This window comes from Suricata suricatta, chromosome 2, assembly GCF_006229205.1.
Source record: "Suricata suricatta isolate VVHF042 chromosome 2, meerkat_22Aug2017_6uvM2_HiC, whole genome shotgun sequence".
NCBI lineage: Eukaryota > Metazoa > Chordata > Mammalia > Carnivora > Herpestidae > Suricata > Suricata suricatta.
The window spans coordinates 131,258,608-131,281,054 of record NC_043701.1 but is presented as its reverse complement, the minus strand read 5'-3'; the positions used below and the strand labels follow the sequence as shown (position 1 = coordinate 131,281,054).

General features: G+C 37.7%; 1 protein-coding gene across 3 annotated transcripts in view; it reads right to left on the bottom strand.

Annotated features, from left to right (window-relative positions):
- Nucleotides 1-6,946: 6,946 nt before the first annotated feature.
- VPS26A (VPS26, retromer complex component A) overlaps nt 6,947-22,447 on the bottom strand; it is a 29,038-nt gene continuing 13,537 nt past the window's right edge. For 2 of the 3 annotated variants that reach the window (XM_029931802.1, XM_029931801.1), the window contains exons 3-9: nt 20,229-20,304; nt 18,840-18,996; nt 17,872-18,036; nt 15,711-15,817; nt 12,483-12,551; nt 9,765-9,907; nt 6,947-7,537 (exon numbers count right to left, since the gene is read on the bottom strand). In XM_029931802.1, coding sequence (XP_029787662.1) covers nt 7,424-7,537; nt 9,765-9,907; nt 12,483-12,551; nt 15,711-15,817; nt 17,872-18,036; nt 18,840-18,996; nt 20,229-20,304 — 831 coding nt within the window. In that variant the 3' untranslated portion in view covers nt 6,947-7,423. The remainder of the gene's footprint in view (nt 7,538-9,764; nt 9,908-12,482; nt 12,552-15,710; nt 15,818-17,871; nt 18,037-18,839; nt 18,997-20,228; nt 20,305-22,447) is intronic. The other variant, XM_029931803.1, reaches the window with a different exon arrangement.

Sequence of the window (22,447 nt, the reverse complement as noted above, 5' to 3'; positions counted from 1 at the left end):
CCCCGACTCCGCCAAGCCCCTGCCCCGCACCCACTGCCGGGACACACGAGCCCCCAGCTTCCGCAGGCACGTTTATTGTTGCCCAGTTGCCATGCTGCGGCCACTGACACTCAGAAAAGGCGTAAACATGCACGAATGTCCACTGGGGGGGGGGGGGGCAGAGGCCCTGCCCTCACATCTCAGCCCCAGACAGGGGACAGTTATTTAAATGAGTGGCCAGGAGCATCTGCCACCTCTCAGAGAGGCAGAGACCCTGCGGTGGCCCCCCACTTAAAAGGGCAGCTGTACAGGGCTAAATTGGTTGGTTGGTTTTCAACAAAGATTCTGTATTAAAGGAATGGCTCTCTAAAAAAAAAAAAAAAAAAAGTGAAAATAGGCAGTCCATGTTGGGCCAGAGAAGACAGAGAACCTCCCCAAAACAAAAGGAGTTTTGGCAGCTGCTTGGGAATAGTCCTTAAAGTCCCTGTCCTGAGGTAAACTAACCAGACAATTGGCTCAAATTATCCTAGCCATTAACCCAAGAAATGAATGATGGAGAAAACCCCACATACAACAAGAGTCAGGCAACATTCATCCAGTCCTCTCAAGATACATATTCCAGATAAAGGGGCGCCTGCATGGCTCAGTCGGTTAAGTGTCCGACTTCAGCTCAGGTCACGATCTCACCGTTCTTGAGTTCGAGCCCTCTTGCGGGCTCTGTGCTGACAACTCAGAGCCTGGAGCCTGCTTCAGATTCTGTGTCTCCCTCTCTCTCTGCCCCTCCCTCACTCATATTTTCTCTCTCTTTCTCAAATATGAATAAACATTAAAGAAAGATATATTCCAGACCTGACACACGAAAAGCAAACAGAGGCTAGTGACCAGAAAAACAGGGAGGCGTGCATAGCATTGGGACAGCCACCTGTTTACAAGAGAGCTGTGTACCTTGGGGGTTGAGTTTCTATCTCGTATAGCCCAACAGCTTTGGGGTATTTTGTTTAAATCCAAATTGACTCCAGTATGCTGGGAGATAGCCTAAGAGGGAATCCTTTGGGACTGAGGAAGCTGATCCCATAGTCAATTCCTACAGCAGAACAAGGAGAGTACATTAACTACCTAGGAGTCCATTACCAAAATCCCCTTTAGCTTCTGAATGGCATCCCATCAGGAATATTGGCAAAGGTTCCTGGGCTTCAGAGTGGAGGTAGGCATCCCTCTTTCTCAACTGCTCTTACACCTTTGTACTCCCTGAGAAGGGATGTCGACCTCCATTTGCTTCCCCATTGCATTCTAGACCACAGCATGTGCTGGTGAATGGGCTGAAATGCCACAGAGATCGGGTCTGCCTCTTTGCATTTTGGGGGAACTTTGTAAGTCTCTTGATCTAGTATTAATGTGTGGAGGAAGGGTCCTGGCCTTTTAAGAAGGGGCAGCTATTTTCTATCATATTAACCATCACAAAACTAAGCTAGAAGTACTTTTCAATCTGAGAGCAGGACTGGGAATGCTGAACAGTCCATGGGTAAGAGCAAATGAGAGATATGAGAAAATGAAAGTATAGAATTCCTGTCTAATCCAGGCAATTTTCTTGTGAGTTTTAGCCATGGTCCAGTCCCAAGGGAGTGGTCCTCTGTTGGGTGAGTGCCCCAAGTGGGTAAGAGCTCTGACTGGTCCCTTTGGGAAGCACACAGTCAGACATAAATCTTGAATTTTATACTCATTGAGGGATCACACTGGGTTATTTAGAAAGAACCCTGATACAGGAGCCTTAAGATAAGCAGTCATTTTAATGGCATGTATGGCTGTCCTTTGCCTGAGGAGGATACAAGTATTAGTAGGGAAAACAGGGAAAACCTGACGTTTCTGAGCCCAGCATTCCAATCCAGGCCAAGGTACTGGCCAAGGAACAAGTAAGAAACAAAGATTGGGGATAAAGATGACGTGCAGGCCACAAGGCTCTTGGATTCATTCCATACTCCCCATATGGGCCACCAACACTCTGGGATTATTGAGCTCAGTCAGGAAGGAATTCTTGAGATGTTTTACAATGCAACGTAGTAAGTTTATTTAAGTAGCACAGGGACAGGGCCCCTGGGCAGAAAGAGCTGCACTTTTGTTATATGAAGCTGGTGATTATATGCTAAGTGTTCAGAGGAGGGAACGTACATAGATTATAAATGTTTTCTTCAATTTTCTACTTGTAAAACTACTTTCACAAGATTTCTCTGGTGCTTGTCATTCAGTCAATATTAACTGGATGAGGGGCACCTGGGTGGCTCAGTCGGTTAAGACTCCGGCTTCGGCTCAGGTCAGATCTCACGTTCGTGGGTTCGAGCCCCGCGTCGGGCTCTGTGCTGACAGCTAGCTCAGAGCCTGGAGCCCGCTTCCGCTTCTGTGTCTCCTTCTCTCTGCTCCTCCCCCTCTCATGCTCTGTCTCTCTCTGTATCAAAAATAAATAAAACATTTAAAAAAATATATTAACTGGATGAGATGTATAGGCAGTCATGAGACCAGAATGTAGCAACCACCATGTATTTGATCCTTATCAAAACTGTAAAGGCTATAGGTCAACCATTCGAGGAAAGGGTGAACATTTTTGTTTCCATCCCTCATCAGACTCACTTTTTCTAAAGGAGAACACCTAATTTTATAATCACTAGGAAAATAAGGTTCACTCATTTACTCAGATATTGAGTGTATATTCTATAATAAGCACAAAGTGCACCAAAACAGGACGGAGCCAAGAAGCTTAAAATACATAAAATTCAAAAGTCTTTTATAAAAGTGTGGTGAGCACAGTCCTGGAGGTGTGCACAGCATGCCTTGGCAGCACAGCAAGGAAACATCTAGCTCTTGGACGTGGAGATGGAAAGAGTGTTTGGCAAGACTGGCCAGGAGAGCCTTGTTGGAAAACAAAAGCTAGTGGAGTGCTGGCTGGAGAGCAGGCGTTCTCCAAAGAGTCTGGAATAACTGGAGCTGTTTTGTAGTATTTAAGCTTTCCCCTGCAACTGAGTCACTAAAAGATTTTTGATAGGGGAGTGCATAAGAATTTTGCTCATCAAAGGCCCCAAGCCTAAAAAAGGATGTATGTAAGAGGGCACATTTTCCTCATTATGCCTCTTTGAAACTTAAGATATGGTACATTCCAATCCAGGCTAGTAGAAGCCCCTGGAGAATGCCTGTATGCAAGTTCAACAGATTCAGTTGAATATGAAAGGAATGAAATTAAAGACTTTACTGACTCACCTGGTACTTAGACCTGAGTACCCCAACTACAAGCACCACATTGATGAAGGAGTCTGGAATATGCCACTGTGGCATAAACATCTTGATAGAAGGCATTTGAGTTCCTGAAATCCTCTGCCTAAAAATCAAAGCCTCCCAAAAGATCTCAGTCATCATAAATCCCCTCTCAAGGAGCAACCAGGGAAGATGATCTCATCACTAGTGATGACGTGGCTGGTAGGACACCTAAAAAGACTTGTCACAAAATGAGAACTACCATCAATTCTTATCTTTCTTAAATCATGTTCTTTCCCGTCAGTGCTCTTTCTACACCCAACGTCCTCTATTAAGAAGTCATTTATAAGTCTTTTACCCCATTTCCTCTATCAAGTTGATCTGTAAGGCCCCAAATTCTAACTATCCCTTTAAGTCACGTTTTTGTGAACTCCCTCCTACTCTCTTGCCTGCCTTTTGTCCATCTAATCAGCAGCCTCCCAAACACAGAATCCAAGAGCATAGGCAAAAAGTTTTTCCTCCCCAACAATTCAAAACCCTGCCAGCCACTTGTTAATTATGTACTTTGCCCCTTTTATGATTTCAAAATAATAAAACTCCTTTGGGAGCTGCTTCTCAAATTTAATACAGCCTAAGTTAGAATTGGTTAAGTGTTCTAGTTTAGTTTCTTTTTAAATTTTCTAAATGTTTATTTTTGAGAGAGACAGGGTACAAGCAGGGGAGGAGCAGAGAGAGAGACACACACAATCGGAAGCAGGCGCCAGGCTCTGAGCCTGACCTGGGGGCTCAAACTCACGGACCACAAGATCCTGAGTCCAACCCTGAGCCAAAGTTGGACACCCAACCGACTGAGCCACCCAGGCACCCCAAGTGTTCTAGTTTTTAATCTAATGATTGCATTTAAAAGGAATTGTAATGCTGGATTTCTAGAATTTGTCACTGTGGTTTCTTTAAAAGCCCAGGGTGCTGGTTTTACAAACTCTAAAAACCTTGGTTTAGGTACTTTGTGTTTAGAATTAACATCTTGTAGATGTTAACACATCTGTGCTTATGCATAACTGAAAGACCATGAATGTGACAAATTAATGCTTTTTGATCTTTAGAATCAAGAATTGCATGGTAAAGTAGATAGGGAATGTGAGTAGGGAAGGTAGATGTTACCAATAATTCATGAAAGAAAACTTGTTAGACTGTGAAAACTGAACATGACCACCTAATCAGAAGGGCTGTTTAAGAATTGTTAAAATTCAAGGCGCCTGGATGGCTCAGTCAGTTGAGTGTCCAACTTCAGCTCAGGTCATGATCTCACGGTTCATGGGTTCGAGCTCCATGTCAGGCTCTGTGCTGACAGCTCAGGGCCTGGAACCTGTTTCAGATTCTGTGTCTCCCTCTCTCTCTGACCCTCTCCTGCTTACTCTCTCTCTGTCTCTCAAAAATAAATAAAACACAGAAAAAAATTTTTTAATTGTTAAAATTCTAGTTTTTCTAAAAACTGATGTGACTTTTAATTCATGAGGGTCTTACCAGAAATTCAAAATGATTCAGCTTTGACTTTCCTGTATATATGTATTTTTTACATTCTGCTTAAAACTAAGTTCAAAACTACAAAATAAAATTCTTCACTAATGACAGAAACATCTATTGACATGATTTAGTCAGTGTTTCTCAACCCTGGATAGGTTTTTCAATGCTGATATCCTGGCCCCTGAAATTCTGATTTTATTAGTCTGGGTAGGACCTGGCAGGCTTATTTTAAAAAACTGAAGTGATTTGAACATGCAGCCAAGGTTGAGAACCACTGTATTAGATGTTGTACTTGTTTATTTTTAGAGAGAGAGTGTAAGTGGGGGAGAGCAGCCGAAGGGGAGAGAGAATTTTAAAGCAGGCTCCATACTCAGCATGGAACCTGACATGGGACTCGATCTCACTACCCTGAGATCATGACCTGAGCCGAAATCAGGAGTCGGGTCACTTGACTGAGTCACCCAGGCGCCCCTGTACTTTAAAAAAAAAATTATTTAAGTAATCTCTACACCCAACATGGGGCTCCAACTCACAACTCTGACAAGAGTCACACGCTCTACTCATTGAGGCCGCCAGGTGCCCCTGTACATTTTACTAAAGACACAAATTTCCTTTACAGTTTATTTCTAATTGGCCAGGTTTTTACTCAGTTCACTAAATATCAATTCCAAATGCTAATTCTTCAAATTGGTTATGCAACAAAGTCTCAAGCAAAGTGAATCAGTATCCTATTTATGACAGTGTTTTAAGCCACCTAATTAAAAGCATTATATAACTATTTTATATTGAAACTGACAATATTTATAAAAACTTGTCACAATTATTGCTTCCTAAACTATGAGCAATCCTGTCTTCAACAATAAATCTGACAATGAGATTTGAGAATAGAGCTCTTTTAATGATTCAAATAGCAAGTTCTGTTATCATTTCAAATTCTTTATTATACATCATGGTTGCACATTTTGAGGCTGGTTAAATACAATTGGTTTTCAAAATTTCTTTGAGTATTTCCTAATTACTACATGCAAGTGACCATGAAAATATTTGGCATTTTTAAATTTTGAAACTCTGAACAGGCACTTACATGAAGGAAAACGTTACCATTCACAGACAGCCACATTTGAAATAGGTGCTCCAGTACATGGTATGTGAAACCTTTTGCCAGTAAAGGAGTTGGTTACTGACCATTTTATCAAAGTGCCACAGTAGTAAACAGGTTTAAAGAAACGTAATTTAGGTTACTTAGCTTACTCATAAAGTAAGGTTAACTGACAAGACTTGCGCTGAAGTATATAAAAAAATATCGGTACAAAAACTGGTGAACCCTAAGTGAAAGTAGTTTCCCACAGCAGGCTTCATTCTAGTTTCTACTCCCCACATTTAGTGTATCTGAGATCAGACCCCATGCATATCAACAGATGACTGAAACCTTGTTTTTGGAGACTCTGAACTAATGACTTGAATTTAGTGTTAGCAAAATTTAGGCAGAGTGGGTGAAGTTTAAATCTGAGTTTGAACTAGCCAAAGTTCTAGTTTACCAAATATGAAACTGTCCAGATCTAGATAACTACATGCTTCACAGGTCCTCCTGAGTTTCCTATTCTCAAATTTTCCCCTAGCAAGGGAAGAGAATATTTGTGAAGGCAAGAATATTCTATTTGTATGTATGTGGTAAAAAGAAGCCTTAAATTAAAAAAATTTTTTCTCAAAGTATTTACGGAAAAATAACATAGTTCTAATAAACTCTAAAATGCCAACACAGTCAACTCAACATTGCAGAAAACATACAGTGGTACCTGTTGGAGAGTAAAGGCAAAAATAGTTACTTAATATGGCAAAACAGAAAGAGAAAAAAGAAAGCGAGAGGAAGAAGGGAGGCAGAGGGCAGGGAGAAGGGGGAGATAAATAGAAAAGGAGGAAGGGCGGGCAGTAAAGGGAGGGAGGGAGGGAGGGAGGGAGGAAGGGAGGAAGGAGAGAGCAGGCAAACAGGCTAGGGGAGATGCCACATAATCTCTTGGGAAATAAGTTTAACATTCACACCACAGATGGCTTCAAAGAGGATACAATTCAGAAGCCATGGAAGAGTAGACTAAGAAGCACCTACGGTGAAACCCTCCATATGCACTTCCCAAACACACATGTAGAAACATAAATGTAGGTCCCAAAAATACTGAGATGCCATGTTTTAAATCTTTGCAGGATGTAAGGTCCACTCAAGTTTTCTATTTTTATTTGAACACAAAATATTTAATTTTTTGCATGTAGAGAATAAGAGGTAATTATTAGCATGAAAAAGGAGAAACATTTTTATAATCAACATTATGAAGAAAGCAAAATTACAAATACCAGCCTACTCATATGAAAATCTTTAATGTTTATGTTGATGCATATCTGAGTGCTTATCATGAAATCAAAGTGTGCAGTAAAAAAAAAAAAAAAAGAAGAAAATAATGGCAGCTTAAGAAAGTTCCAGTGTTTCAAAGAAAGCGCTTTTTTAAATGTATGTACATGAAGAACATTTAGTTGTATCATAAAATAAATGCAGCACTGTAAGATAGAGGAAGACTATTATAAATGGAGTTTTGGCCTTTCCCCTACAAGCTGCAACCATCTTTAACCTGCTGAACTTAATCTCAATGGATATAGGAGTTTTTGTTTTTCTTTCTTTCTCCTATTCAGTTCACATTTCAGGCTGTTCAGCAGATGCCTGGGAGTCTGGTGATTCAAATCGCTGGTGAAAGTTTGTTCTTTGTTTCCTCAATTTTTCAGGAGCTTTTCTCCATAAAATGATCTCCTGGTAAAACAAACAAGACATCAACAAATTAATATTCTCATATTATGTCTAAAGTTTTCACAATGGAAATAATACCATTTCAATTTTAACTATAACATAATTTTTTTCCAACAAAAGCTGTTCTCACGTAACCTACTCTTCTTCCGACTCTAATCTTGGACCACCCCTTCTCCTGACCCTCCCCACCACCTCCCCGCCACCCTCCCCGCCACCCTCAGCACCTATGCACACTACCACCACCAATTTTTGTTTTTCTTTTTTCTCACCAGAGCCCCAAGAGCACAAAGTTCTAGCCATTACTGCTGTAAATTTCCTAAAATCTGTCCTTTGGTTTGCTATCACTTGGCTTTATCCAAGTTCAAACCTTTGTCACTTCAACCTTAGACACTTAGAAGAGCTTCTGGGTAGATGGCCCTGCCTCTAGTGCCAGAGGCCCCTTTCTAGCCCACCCTTCCAACCACGACCAGATCTGTCCGAAACACTGCTGGGAGTGCACTTCAGGAGCTCTCAGCACCGCTAGGATCAATCTCCAATCAGCATTCAAGATCCTTCATAACCTTTATTCAATTTGCCAACATCACTCCTTTCCCCCACCAGCCTTACTGAGTTAACTCTCTGCTCTCATGCACTCCAAATAAACTTGCCCTACAGCTGCTCCCATATATTTTTCAAATATTCATTCCTCTCTAACCAATCCATCCTGAGATCTCTTTTAAATTCCAAAAATTCAAAAAAATCCTAAAATTATTTGCTTCATAAAATCATGACAGGCTGTTATGTAGGTTACCAAACATCCAAGTGAATGCCCACGGGAAGCAAGGTACTTATTCCATTGGGCTATAACATGGAGCAGATTTGGAAACTCTAAGGTTTATATAATCCATCTTGAGTTACAAATTACCTATGTTTATACAGCATTATGGCAGTATCAAGGCAAAAGGTTTTCTCTCTTCCAAATTATTGTCAAACTATTATTTAACTTTTCTGTTAATTAACTTAGGGGCATCTGGGTGGTTAAACACCAACTCTTGGTTTCAGCTCAGGTCATGATCTCAGTTTCTTGAGTTTGAGCCCCATGTCGGGCTCTACACTGACAGTGTGGAGCCTGCTTGGGATTCTCTCTCTGTCCTTCCCCTGCTCACGATGTCTCTGTCTCTCTCAAAAGAAATAAACAAACTTAAAATTTTTTTAATTAACTTATATAATTTTTCTTTTTCTGCACATATGCAATGCGAGGACCCTGAGGACAAAGTATGTTTATAAAAAGTAGTTTTTGTATTCTTCACAGTACTCAGCACAGAATAATTTATTTTTCTTTTTAAGTGTTTTTGAGAATGCACATGCGCACATGTGTGCAAGGTGGTGGAGGAGGGGCACAGAGAGAGGGAGACAGAATCCCAAGCAGGCTCCATACTGGCAGCACAGAGCCCAACTCGGAGCTCAATCCCATGAACTGTGAGACTATGACCTCAGGCCAAAATCAAGAGTCAGAAGCTTAACCGAATGAACCACCCAAGCACCCCAGCACAGAATCATCTCTAATTTAGTTTTGAATACTTAACTGATACTCAAATATTTATTAATCTTACTCAGAGTACAAAAGACCATTCCAATCACAATCTTCTCTGAAAATTCACCAAAGGGTTTCAATTGATCTTCAAATGAGAACAAGTTTTATATAAAAAAATTTAGACTTGGGTCATCTCAAGTACATTTACAACAAAATGGAAACCCAAAATCCATCAAGTTAATGTAATCATTCAAAGTGATAATGGAAATCTACATTTGTTGACAAAGGAAAGATATTCAAGACACTATTCAGTGAAAAAACAAATTAAAGAATAACACACATAATATGATCTAAATACACACATACAAATTTGTCTGGAAAACTCATCACAATGGTGAAGGAATTTTCGTTGACCTTTACTTCATTCTGTTCTTTACGCCCTGATTTTTTCCCTAACAAACAGTAGGTATTATTTTTATTAAAAAATACAAAACTTTCAAGAGAAAAAAACGCTGCCAAATTAAAGCCCATTCTGGAGCTCTGCAGAATGACAGGGAAGAGACCTATCCCAATGCTATTCCATTCATGCCTACTTTTTTATCATACTCATAGAAACCCCCCCACCTGCTCAGTACTATAAAGCGTAGAAAAGTGAGTGCTTTCCAGGTGCTTCTAGAACTGCCAGAGAACAAAACGCCAGGCTGGGTGGCACCATACCTGCTGCTTGAAGTACCTTCTGTCTTCCTCATCAACAAGGACCAGATTCAAAAAGTACCTTACTGAAAATTTTTTGTTCACATCTCTCATTGTCGGAGTTGGGTCATATCCCGCTAAAAATAATCTTATTGGAATTGATTCACCTGAAAGAAAAACCATTTCCATTTAATTCTAAAGCACATTATAACACTTCAGCTCTCCAAAAGATGGTGGCATAACAGAAAAACTTTAAACAAGGGTTTCTCAGCCTTGGCACGACTGACATTGTGGGCCTGGGCCTGTGCACTGTAGGAGGCTAAGCAGCATCCCGGCATCTACTCACTAGACGTCAGCAGCATTCCCCAAACGTGACAATAAAAAATAACTCTGGGCAACAGCATATGTCGTCGGAATGGTGGGGGAAGCAAAAGTACCCTAGATGAGAACCACTGCTCTAGAATTAGAATGCCTGGATTCAGATGCCAGCGCTACAACTTCCTGGCTGTAGGACGGTGGCCAAGGCGCTTAACCGGTTTCAGGTTCCTTGTCTGTGAAATGCAGAATACCCATAATACCCATCTCGTAGAGACTCTGTAAGGACCATATGAGTTAATATATGTAAAAAGCTTAGAATCGTGCCAGCAGGTAAGTGCTATTTTAGTAGTTTTGTTATTCTTTCATGAAGCTTACCAACATTTGTAACCATGTGTATAATTTCTTTAATACGTATTAACTAATTCATCCAAAACAACAAATGCATTCAGAATGATGACTAGTCCTTTATTACCAAAAAGACTGCTATTCAGATTCTCAAGGCTTCTCCTTTCCTAAGGGTAACTATGTGCATATTCTGTTAAGTCTTTTTTATGTAATATTTTTCTTGTGCACATCTATTTCCTGAAAGATATATGACATATTACTTTACATAAAAATTTGTGGCTCTGGAAATTTTACAAAGTAACGTTGCATTATAGGAGGGCACACATATGGGTATGGGAGCAACAAAGGCCCTCACTCCAACTCTGCTATCATTAGCTATCGAAGGAAACCAAATTACCACCACAAAATCTACCTCTTTGACTTTAATGAGCTCCAGGCAATTAAGCAGCAGCAAAAAGCAGAAAAGCCTCTGCATTTTCTGCCTAAAGGCAGGATATAAATTCTCCTTTTAATGAAGATGGCTGATAAAGAATCCACAAACACACCTTACTCCATTATTTTCCTCCCATAGATTTACCTTCCCACAGTCTGCCTTACCCTTGGAAGCCTAAAACCGCTCTACTTTCCTCTGTCCAGTCACCTCTCCAAATTTACAATTCTTTTGAAGATGCTGTATGAGCTGAAATTTTAAGCCACTGTTTTTTTTTAATGTTTTATTTTTGAGAGAGAGTCGAAGCACAAGTGAGGGAGGGGCAGAGAGAGGGAGACACAGAATTTGGTTTTTTTTTAATTTTTTTTTTTTATGTCTTTTATTTGAGAGACAGAGAGAGAGACAGTGCAAGCAGGGGAGGGTCAGAGAGAGAGGGAGACACGGAATCGGAAGCAGGCTCCAGGCTCTGAGCTGTCAGCACAGAGCCTGACGCGGGGCTTGAACCCACAAACCACGAGATCATGACCTGAGCCGAAGCTGGACGCTTAAGCGACTGAGCCACCCAGGCGCCCTGGGAGACACAGAATTTGAAGCAGGCTCCAGGCTCCAAGCTGCCAGCACAGAGCCCGACACAGGGCCTGAACTCACGAACCATGAGATCATGACCTGAGCCAAAGTCGGGCACTTAACCAACTGAGCCACCCAGGTGCCCCACCACTGTTTTGAGCTACTTTTTGTTGAGGTTTCTCTGTTGTGATGTCCACTGCATCCATCATTAAACTTTTTCTTTCTTTTATTTATCTGTGTTTCTGTTAGAGTCCCACTTGAAAATCTAAGGCGGGTAAAGTTCTGCTTCCCCTACACTACATCACCTTTAACAAGTTTTTTAACCTCTTTGCATCTCAGCTTCACCTGTAGAATAAGGGATACCATCACCTAACTTAAAGGAAACACTAGAGCACCTCAGAGTATAACGCCTCATCTACAGCTGGCACGTAGTAAATGATAGCTACTTTGAAGTAATTACTAACAGTGAGAAAAAAACCAAAGCCATAAACTTAAAACGATAAACCCTGGGGCACCTCGCTGGCTCAGCTGGTGGAGCACGTGACTCTTGATCTTGCAGCTGCTACGTAAGTTCAAGCCCCACGTCGGGTTGTAGAGGTTACTTTAAAAAATAAAAAATCTTAAAAAAAAAGATAAATACTGGTTTCATTATCTTGGCAACTGAAGATAATGGAACTGCTAGTTTTCTTGGATACTGTAAGGTCTACAAAATCCCACAGAAAATCCCACAGAAATTAACGCTGAGCTACTGTACCTTATATTTAATGACTAAAAAAGACAAACTATTATAACAGAAGATAATCAAAATATTACAAATTCAGAACTAGAGAATATATAAATGTCTCTTCTAAATACTAAATTTAAACATAGTAAAAAAAAAAAATTAAACCTTATCTCAGACTAGGAAATACCATTACAGTCATTCAGTATTTATACAAAGATGATCTTAAAAACAGTATTTTAAGAATCATTTTAAGAACTCACAAATACTTCTACACTAAAAACTTTCAAACTAAACGTCCATGAACACTATCTGCACTACCTATCACAAAAAGTAGTAAATGGAAAGTAAGTTATCTTACCTTTTACTGGTGCACCATCCATTATTTCATATTTAGCAATTGTTTCTGTTTCTGTGGTGGTACTGGGTCCTAGCACAATAATGTAAATGACATTACGGTAAATATTTCCAGAATATAATTTCCAGCCTTATAGGTTATTTTCCAACTGCATTATTTCAGTACTAATTTATCTTCCCATTTTGTAAAAATGTTGACCACATTCTTTTCTATTTCTCAATGTACATTTAACCTACTTATCACTTAACTGAATGATTGACTCCCTTCTTCCCAAATATATAGTTCAGAAAATATATTCTACAGAGTTCCTTCGATCATTTCTAGTATCTACCAAAATAAAAACTAACAATACACATCAGAAATAACCACTGACATGCTAGTTTTCTCTGCAACATCCAAACTGTTTTCCTTCATAGAGAAAACATCAAACTGAGTACTTGACTGACATAGTTCTTTTAAATTTGGGTATTCATCTTCTAAGAGATTATTTGATCCCAGATGTTTTTAAAAAGTCAATGAAAAATGAACAAATCAAGAGACTATAGATGCTGGCGAGGGTGTGGAGAGACGGGCACCCTCCTACACTGTTGGTGGGAATATAAACTGGTGCAGCTGCTCTGGAAAACAGTGTGGAGGTTCCTCAAAAAACTATCCATAGAACTCCCTTATGACCCAGCAATAGCACTGCTAGGGATTTACCCAAGGGATACAGAAGTGCTGATGCATAGGAGCACATGTACCCCAATGTTCATAGCAGCACTTTCTACAATAGCCAAATCATGGAAAGAGCCTAAATGTCCATCACCTGATGAGTGGATCAAGAAGATGTGGTATATATACACACAATGGAGTACTACATGGCAATGAGGAAGAATGACATATGGCCATTTGTAGCAAAGTGGATGGACCTTGAGGGTGTCATGCTAAGCGAAATAAGTCAGGCAGAGAAGGACAGATACCATATGTTTGCACTCATAGGTCTAACAGGAGAACAGGAGAAATCTAATGGAGAACCAGGGGGAGGGGAAGAGGGAAAGAGAGTTGGGGAGAGAGACTACTGAATACTGAAAACGAACTGAGGGCTGAAGGGGAGGGGGGAAAGAGGTGGAGGTGGTGGAGGAGGGCACTTGTGGGGAAGAGCACTGGGTGTTGTATGGAAACCAATTTGACAATAAACTACTTAAAAAAAAATAAAGAGCTGCAAAGCAACACAGAAAAAAAAAAGCCAATGACACAGTAAGTGAAAAAAGCATACCAAAGCATGTATTAATGATTACACTGTTCTAAAATACCCACAGTATGCAAAGGCTACACTCTTCCGAATAATGAGTACAGATTATTTTTTATTTATACTTTTATAGAATCAGACACAATTTTTATAACCAGAAAAAGTATTTAAATAGTCTCTTGAAACAAAAAGGAACATAACATTTGCGTTTAAAATCTTTAAATCACTTAAACTTTTATTAGCAGGTGAAAATGGAGATTAAGAAATCACAGATGTTTCTAATTATGACTACAATTATAAATTCTTTTTTAAAAATTTTTATTGTTTTATTTATTTCTGATACAGAGAGAGACAAGCATGAGAGGGGGAGGGGCAGAGAGAAAGGGAGACACAGAATCAGAAGCAGGCTCCAGGCTCCAAGCTTATCAGCACAGAGCGCAATGCAGGGCTCGAACACATGAATGTAAGATCATAACCCATGAAGTCAGAGGCTTAACCGACTGAGCCACCCAGGCACCCCTACAATTATAAATTCTTAAAAAGTGTTGCCTAGGGGTGCCTGGGTGGCTCAGTTGATTAAGCATCTGACTCTGGATTTCAGCTCAGGTTTTGATCTCACGGTGTGTGGGAATAGAGCTCTGTGCTTACAGCACAGAGCCTGCTTGGGTTTCTCTCTCTCCCTCTCTCTGCCTCTCCCCTTCCTGCACACGCTCTCTCTCAAAATAAACAAATAACCTTACAAAAACAAGTGTTGCCTGAAACTATTTTCAGTAAAAATCCAACAAAGGAGACAAATTAAATCTATACACTAGTTAAAATTAAAAGGCAGTTATAAATAATTCTAGAGCAACTGGTCAGTCATCAGGAAAAAAACTAAAGTTGGAGCCATACCTCATATCTTAAATTAGGACAAATTCCAAAGAAATTAAAAATTTAAAGAAAATTCCCAAACCATATTATTTTAGAAGAATCAAGCACAGAAAATTATTTTTAGAACTTCAGTGTGAAAGAAGGCCTGACTACACAAACAGCAAAAACCATCATAAGCAAGACAAAGTGGGGAAAGTTTTGCTGCTTTGAATACAGAAAAAAAGAGCTGATTTCCCTAATATATAAAGAGTTCCTACAAATCAGTATGAAAAGAATAATAGTAATAGAGATGGAGCAAAGGATATGGAAAAGTGTATAAGGAAAATAAATAGCTTTTATGCTCAGGAGAAGATGTTCACCCTCATTCAGAATGAGAAAACTAAAACTACAATGGGGAGCCTTCTTCCCCTACCCATCATATCAGCTAAAAACTTTATAACATTGTGCCGGTAAGAATAGGAAGAAAACGAGGCACTCTTCTATATTCCTTGCTGGTAGTACAACCTCTAAAGAAGACAAAACTGATAATATGTATCAAAATCACAAAGGAATATATCCTTTGAAATAACAATTCTACTTTTAAGATTTTTATCTTGCACACATGCAAAATGACATTAAGTAAAGCAAATGATTGGAAAAAACCTGTAGCAGACTTAAATTCTATACATCCATAGAAAGGAACACTATAAAAAAGATGAGGAAATATTCTACTCAGTGATATGGAAAAATCTCTAAAATATACTGTTAAGTGAAAAAGCATGTATTGTACATAAACATTTAACTAAAAGCAGGGGGAGGGTATAATATGGAGGCACTTATGTTCTATATGTAAAAATATCTAAAAGCATTTTGAAACCTATAGACCTGTGAGTATCTGAAGTACACAAACAGGACACTTTTTACTGTATAGTCCTTTACACTTTATTTTTGAAACATGAATTTATAATCTACTAATTTTGGTGCTTTTAAAAATATTTATAAGAATTAATTTCTAAAAACATAATATTAATCATAAAAATTAACTATCAAAATTTGTATCCAATGTGTGTATTTACTGTGTTTAAACAATATTTTAAGATTTTTAAATTTCAACTAAAACAAGAATTTTAATTCAAATATTCTTTTTGACTTACCAATTCCTGTGATCTCTTTTTTGATCAGTTGCAACTCCATATGTTGGATTTTTATTCTTACTAATAAAAAGTAAATTTTCCCAACAATCACATCCTTTAAATGATACCTTTTGGGAAAGAATATACCTTATTTACTAAATAGCAGTTTAAAAAACAAACAAAAAGAAATAAACAAAAAGAGTGAAATATGTCCTGAAAGGCTTTAGCAGACATCTTTAGGATAGTAACTATTTCAGAATATCATTTTGACTCTTCATATTATTTAATGTTCTTTTCCAAAAAAGTATTCATCATTTTACTATAAAAATAAGAATCAAGGCACCTGGGTGGCTCAGTCAGTTAAGTGTCTGACTTCAGCTCAGGTCACAATCTCACAGTTTGAGTTCAAGCTCCATGGCAGGCTCTATGCTGACAGCTCAGAGCCTGGAAGCTGTTTCCAATTCTTTGATTCCCCCTATCTCTGTCCCTTCCCCGCTCACACTCTTGTCTCTCAAAAAATAAACGTTAAAAAAAAAAATAGGAATCAAGCTTTCACTTGACCATCAATATACCTCAAAGGAAGAATTAGCCTGATTAACTGCAGGTCCTTTACTGAGAGGTTAGCTTCCAAAGAACTTAAGCACAAAAAATTAAAATTCTCACGCTTGCAATATTTATTCGGTGTATAATGATGTTTCTGAACATCAAAACTCCGCACAAGAGTTCAGTGTCATTACTCTTAGTGCTAGAATAATGCAGCTAGCAAAGCACTTGTCCATAAAGACAGACTGCACAGGTTGAGTTGTTGCTGTGACATCTAGTCATCAAAGACCGTTCCCAAGGACTCTGAAGTGATGTAGTAATAAACCTGGAAATTACAACAATAGCCAGAGGGCTTTTTGACCTTCTCCCAGATTTGGATCTCAAAATAATTTCCCAGGAGTTGATCAGTGTAATTATGTCAGCCTGAAGGGAGGCTTCCAGTGAGAAGCTTTTAGGTCCTAAACAATTTGATAATTTTACTAATAATATAATTCAAGACCCTGAAGGCATATTTATATCACATTTTTAGTGATATACACTGGGGAGTGGCAACTAATAAAAGCTATTTAACTGAAGAGTACACAGGAAGGGGATGAAAGCATACATCCATTTCTTCAACAAATAAACTTTAGTGTAAAAAAACCCCCAGAAACTAAAAGAAATTTAAGCATCAAACCACCAAATGCAATGTGTTTGGATGCACTGGATTTGAACAAATTTTGTGTGGATACTGATTTGAACAAACCATGTGGGGGAAAAAGATATTTTGAGACAACCAGGGAAATGTGAACACTGACTGGATACGCATGGATATTAAACTATTAATATTTTAGATAAAACAGTGTTACAATTCTATTAAAAATAATACACAATTTTTATGGATGAAGTTCCATGTCTGGAATTAGCTTCAATATAATCTATGGGGAGCATGAGAACTAGACATAGATAAAATAGACCTGACCATGTGTTCATAACTGCTGGAGCTGGGCGATGGGTACCTGAGGATTCACTATGTCGTTCATATACTTTGGTCTATGCTTGAATTGTTCCATAACAAAGTTTGAAAGGGCATTAAGCAATAAAATAGGAGCCCATTTCTGTAAAAATACATTATATAAACATGATATATACCTTCCCCTCCCCCATGGAAAGGTACACAAGAGAATATTAATTGTGATTAAGCGGTAAAATAACAGGGACTCCTGGGTAGCATAGTTGGTTAGGCATTCAACTCTTGATGTCGGCTCAGGTCATGATCTCACAGTTCATAAGCTCAAGCCCTGCATGAGGCGCCGGGCTGAGCATGAAACCTGCTTGAGATTCTCTCTTTCTCTCTCTTTCTCTCTCTCCCCCTCTCCCCCTCTCCAACTTGTGCTCTCTCCTTAAACACACACACACACACACACACACACACACACACACACACACAAGCAAAGACTTATTAGGAATAGAATACAAACGATACCTGCACTAAGTCAGAAGACTGATGCCAAAAGTTTCTTTCCACTCAGAGATTCTATTAGGCTGTTAACATGAGATTAATGTCAATTGTATCCTTACTTTGACCAATTTACACAGACTTAAAAAGCTTATTAATTTTCCCTGAACATTTAAGTTATCTATTGTTAAAGGTACTTACTTTGATTTATTATATTCAAATTCTATGTGTAGACAATCTTCAATGCCCACTTCCATCTTAATAGAGTTGTTAACATCAGGGTATGTGGCAAGCTGGTGAACAATAAGGTCATATTCTTTTACCAAGTCTGTGAGTCTTCTTACTATTGTCACTTTAAGAAAATACCTACAAAGTTAACAGAGAGGGTAAGTTCAATCACCTACTATAAATGTCAGTGTCTTAAATAAGCAAACACTAGCTGCAACTCAGCTTTCCTCCTTGCTGATCCTTTGAGATCAACTTACTTAATTCACGAGTTCTAATTTTTAAATGCCCCCACCATCAAAAAAATACAGAGAACAAATTTAACAATAGTATACCTACTTTTTTAGATGCATTTGAAGTGCTACTTGGGGAAATCTCTCTTGATCACTTCTTACCCATATACTAGAGATTTGTTGGGAAACTAATGGATTTTGAGGTAATTCTGTCTACAAGAAAAAGGAAGTACCTAGGGGATGATTCATACAAAGGAAGTCCAGGACTAAAACAAACTTCTCAGGGGCGCCTGGGTGGCTCAGTCGGTTAAGCCTCCGACTTCGGCTCAGGTCAGATCTCACGTTGGTGGGTTCGAGCCCTGTGTCAGGCTCTGTGCTGACAGCTAGCTCAGAGCCTGGAGCCTGCTTCCAGTTCTGTGTCTCCCCTCTCTGCTCCTCCCCCTCTCATGCTCTGTCTCTCTCTGTATCAAAAATAAATAAAACATTTAAAAAAAAAAACTTCTCAGGATGGGGTTCTCTAACTCTATGATAGAAGGCTACCGTTACCTCAGATGAGCATTAGCTAGACAAAACAAAATTATTTGGCAGAATTCCTAAAAACCTGAAGGCTTTCAGTCCAGAATTATAAACAGATGTTCTAATAAGTCATTCAATAATAGCCATTACTTTCTGGTTTTGACACCATCTACAGTTGCTAATACACATTCATACCTCAAGCGGACATTGGCACCGATGTAAGATTCATATGGCTTTTCAACTTGCATAAATTCAAAATCATAACTTCTGCTCTGAGTCAATTCTCCAGGCAAGGCTAGTTCTTTCACTAGGTTTACAAATTCATGAGTATTACTCTTGTCATTGAAAAGTTCTAAGAAATTCCAAAAAGCAAAAAAAACTGGTTACATTTAATATCTATTTCATTAAAACTCAAATATCTACCTCTAAAGCAAATCATTTTTACCAAAATAATCAGTGGAATCGGTCTCTAATATTTACATTTAATATTTCATTAAAACTCAAACATCGACCTCTAAAGCAAATCATTTTTACCAAAATAATCAGTGGAATCTGTCTCTAACACATTAGAGCTATGATATAAATTCCATTATTCCCCTCATTATGCTCCCCCAGGCATAAAAAAATTCAAGCAGCACAGCAAAATGAAAATTTCTATTATTAAAAACATATTCATTCCTTTAATGCAGTTAGAGTTTGCCCAATATGAAGCCGTTTTAACAGACACATTTCCAGCAATTATTTGAACTTCCTCACTTCAAGGCAAAAAGCATTTGTTGTTTTGCTTTAGTTAGGCAAATATATTGCCTTGATAATACTATAATATACAAATACAAGAACTTATCAACTATTAGTGAATTACTAAAATTTGCCCCTCAAGTATAACCTCATCTGGAATAGATATGTAAACAATATCTACCCATTCCAACTTTGATACTTTAAAAGTGTATAGTAACAGAAAGCTAGATTTAAATCCTAGCTATGTATACTGTATCAGAAAGTCCCATTTTCTTTTCTCTTTTCTGAATCTGCAGTAGCAAAAGACTTATACAGTTTAACTCCTACTAAATCAAGAATACTCCTGAAATACATATATGAAATATTTATGAAAGCTGATCTAAGTCAAGAAGAAATTACACCTCTGCTTTTCACATGGAATCTTCGGACAGGTGAGTCTGGCTACAGGCACACATTACGTTAGGAAGGCAAACGGCATGGGTAATTAGAAAGTGAAGGATGAAGGTGACACTGGTCATTGTAAAGCTGGTGAAGGATGTAGGCAGATGGAAATTTCAGTGAGTCAACTAATTTTACTTGAATTATTTTTCAAGGCTGGTAGCTTACATAACTCCTTTCATTTTTAGTAATTAAGTTTAATAACAAAGGCAGGTTGAGTCAAATATCATTTAGTACAGTCAAAGAAACCTGTTTCAATGTTTATAAAATAAATCCTCTTTTACTATGCAAAATCAGTTCCTTCCTACTACAAAGCTAAACTCTAACTCAAGTATTTAAGTGCCAAATCCAACCCTCTTCAAATTCAGTTATCATTAAAAAAAAAAGTAATACTATTTTAAAACTCACCAATTTGACCTACAAATTCAATTCTAATTCCTTGGTGCTCTAGCCTCTTTCCAGGTTGCTTAAAGGCTAGGTTTACCTGCCAAAACATGAAATTATAAAAGATGTTAACAATCCTTTGAGTGGGCCTACTAAGAGATTCCTTCCAGATGAATGCAATATAGAAGTCTTTCAGGTATTCATTTCAGAAGTCTGAGACACCACCACACACCTAGATTATGATGACTTTGTAGCACTAGAGAAGGTGTAAGTTATACAATCACTTATACATACACTTGTAAGCACCTGCTTTGTTAGGAAGGAATCCTTTGTAAGCTAGAGAACTATACTCAAATCAAAAAAAAAAAAAAAGGGGGGAAACTTTCAGCTATTCAAATACATTTTCTAGTCAGATAGTTAAACAATTCTACACATAGCATTTTAATGTAAGACCATCACTAATTCCAAGAATTTACTTAAAAGCTCATTTTCAGCTCTTCAGAACCAAAAACATTGTTATAATTCCTAACCTCAAAAGCCATGATTATTGCTCTTGAATCTGCTACTCACCCTAAAAACAGAATTTCTAAAGATTTAAATTTTGAGTATGATTTATCTTACATATTTTTGAAGTAAAATATATAATCTTTAAATCCCTAAATTCACATCTGACAAATGGAAACCTTAATTTTATAAATTAAAAAAAAAATTAAGGACTTAAGGACTAGCTAACACATAAAAAAAGCATACTTCCAGATGTATCCTTTACTATAAAAAATATTAACATGATTCTTAAAAAAGCTTTTTAAGTGATCTCAAAAGATAATAGTAATCAAGGGCCAATAAAAGCAGAGGCCCAATTACTTCTATTTGAAAATTATATTAACTAAAATGTTCACTTTTCTATATCTTCTGTATCTGTAACCAGAATGAGTTAGTTACTTGCCTTCCAAATTAATATCTCAGAGAAAGGATAATTAAATTGTGGTACATCATATGATGGAATATTACTAAAGTTTAAAAATAATAAGATCAAAGAATTTTTAATGATGTGGGAAGATGTGCATGATATGTTACATGAAGAAAGCATGGTCAAATTGTATACAAGCATAATGCCAATTATATTTTTGAAACTACACAAAAGAAGTACTCTTAACAGCAGTTACTTCTGGCATGTATGAGTAATTTTGTCTTCTTTGTAGTTTTCAAGATTTTTGTTGTTTTACAATAGGCAAATAATACCTTCAAAGTCAGAAAAATACTTCTTAAAAAAAATAATAGAGTCTCCACATATAGTACCAAGTTGAATTTCAGGTTTGAACCACAAATAAAATAAGCATAACTTCCAGCTGATTCACAAGCCAGGCAGTAATTAGAGCTATTCTCTAATTTATACTAATGAAGCCCATAAGAAGAATATACTTTTTTAAATGTCTATTTGGCTACAGTTTTGGGGAATGTCTTCATTTGAACATAGTTGTGTCTGGTATTTTTTACATGTACAGATCTTCAAGAAACATTCTGAAACCAAGGTAGAAATGCAAAGTTACTTCATTTTCCCACCAAATTACCTAAACTCTGAAATTGTCCTTGGTCTCCTACTGATGTGAAAAACAGTTGCTTTTTAAGCCTAATGCAAGATATCCTGGAATCTAAAGGATCCCAGAGTTAGAAGGCATTAATAAGCATACTTTAAAGCTGTTCTAAAAGGGAGCATAGAAACACAAATTAAACTAAGAGTGAACTAGGTTAAAAATATTTAATACTAACTGTTACACTCCTGTAACTTTTATTATAATTTCAAATTTACAAAATAGTTCTAATAATAACAGCACAAGGAAATTCCACATAACCTATATTCAAATTCATCATGTTTCTATTCTGTCCCATAGATTTATTATCTTTTCTCTATATACATGTGCATGCATACATATGCAACTTTTTTTTTCACAGCTGAGAATAATTTGGAAGCATCATGCTCTCTTACATAATCACAGTGCAATTATCAAAATCAGGAAAGTTAAAACCCCAGTTTATATTCAAATTCCAACAACTGTCCCAATAATGTACTTTATATCCTTCTTTCCTTCTGTCCAGGCTCTAATCCAGAATCACATGTTACATATAGTTATGTCTTTTTAGTCTCCTTTAATCTCAAACATTCCTCAGTCATTGCCTTTTTTGACCTTGATGTTTTTAAGAATATAGGTCACTTACTTTGTAGAATATCCCTCAATTTGGGT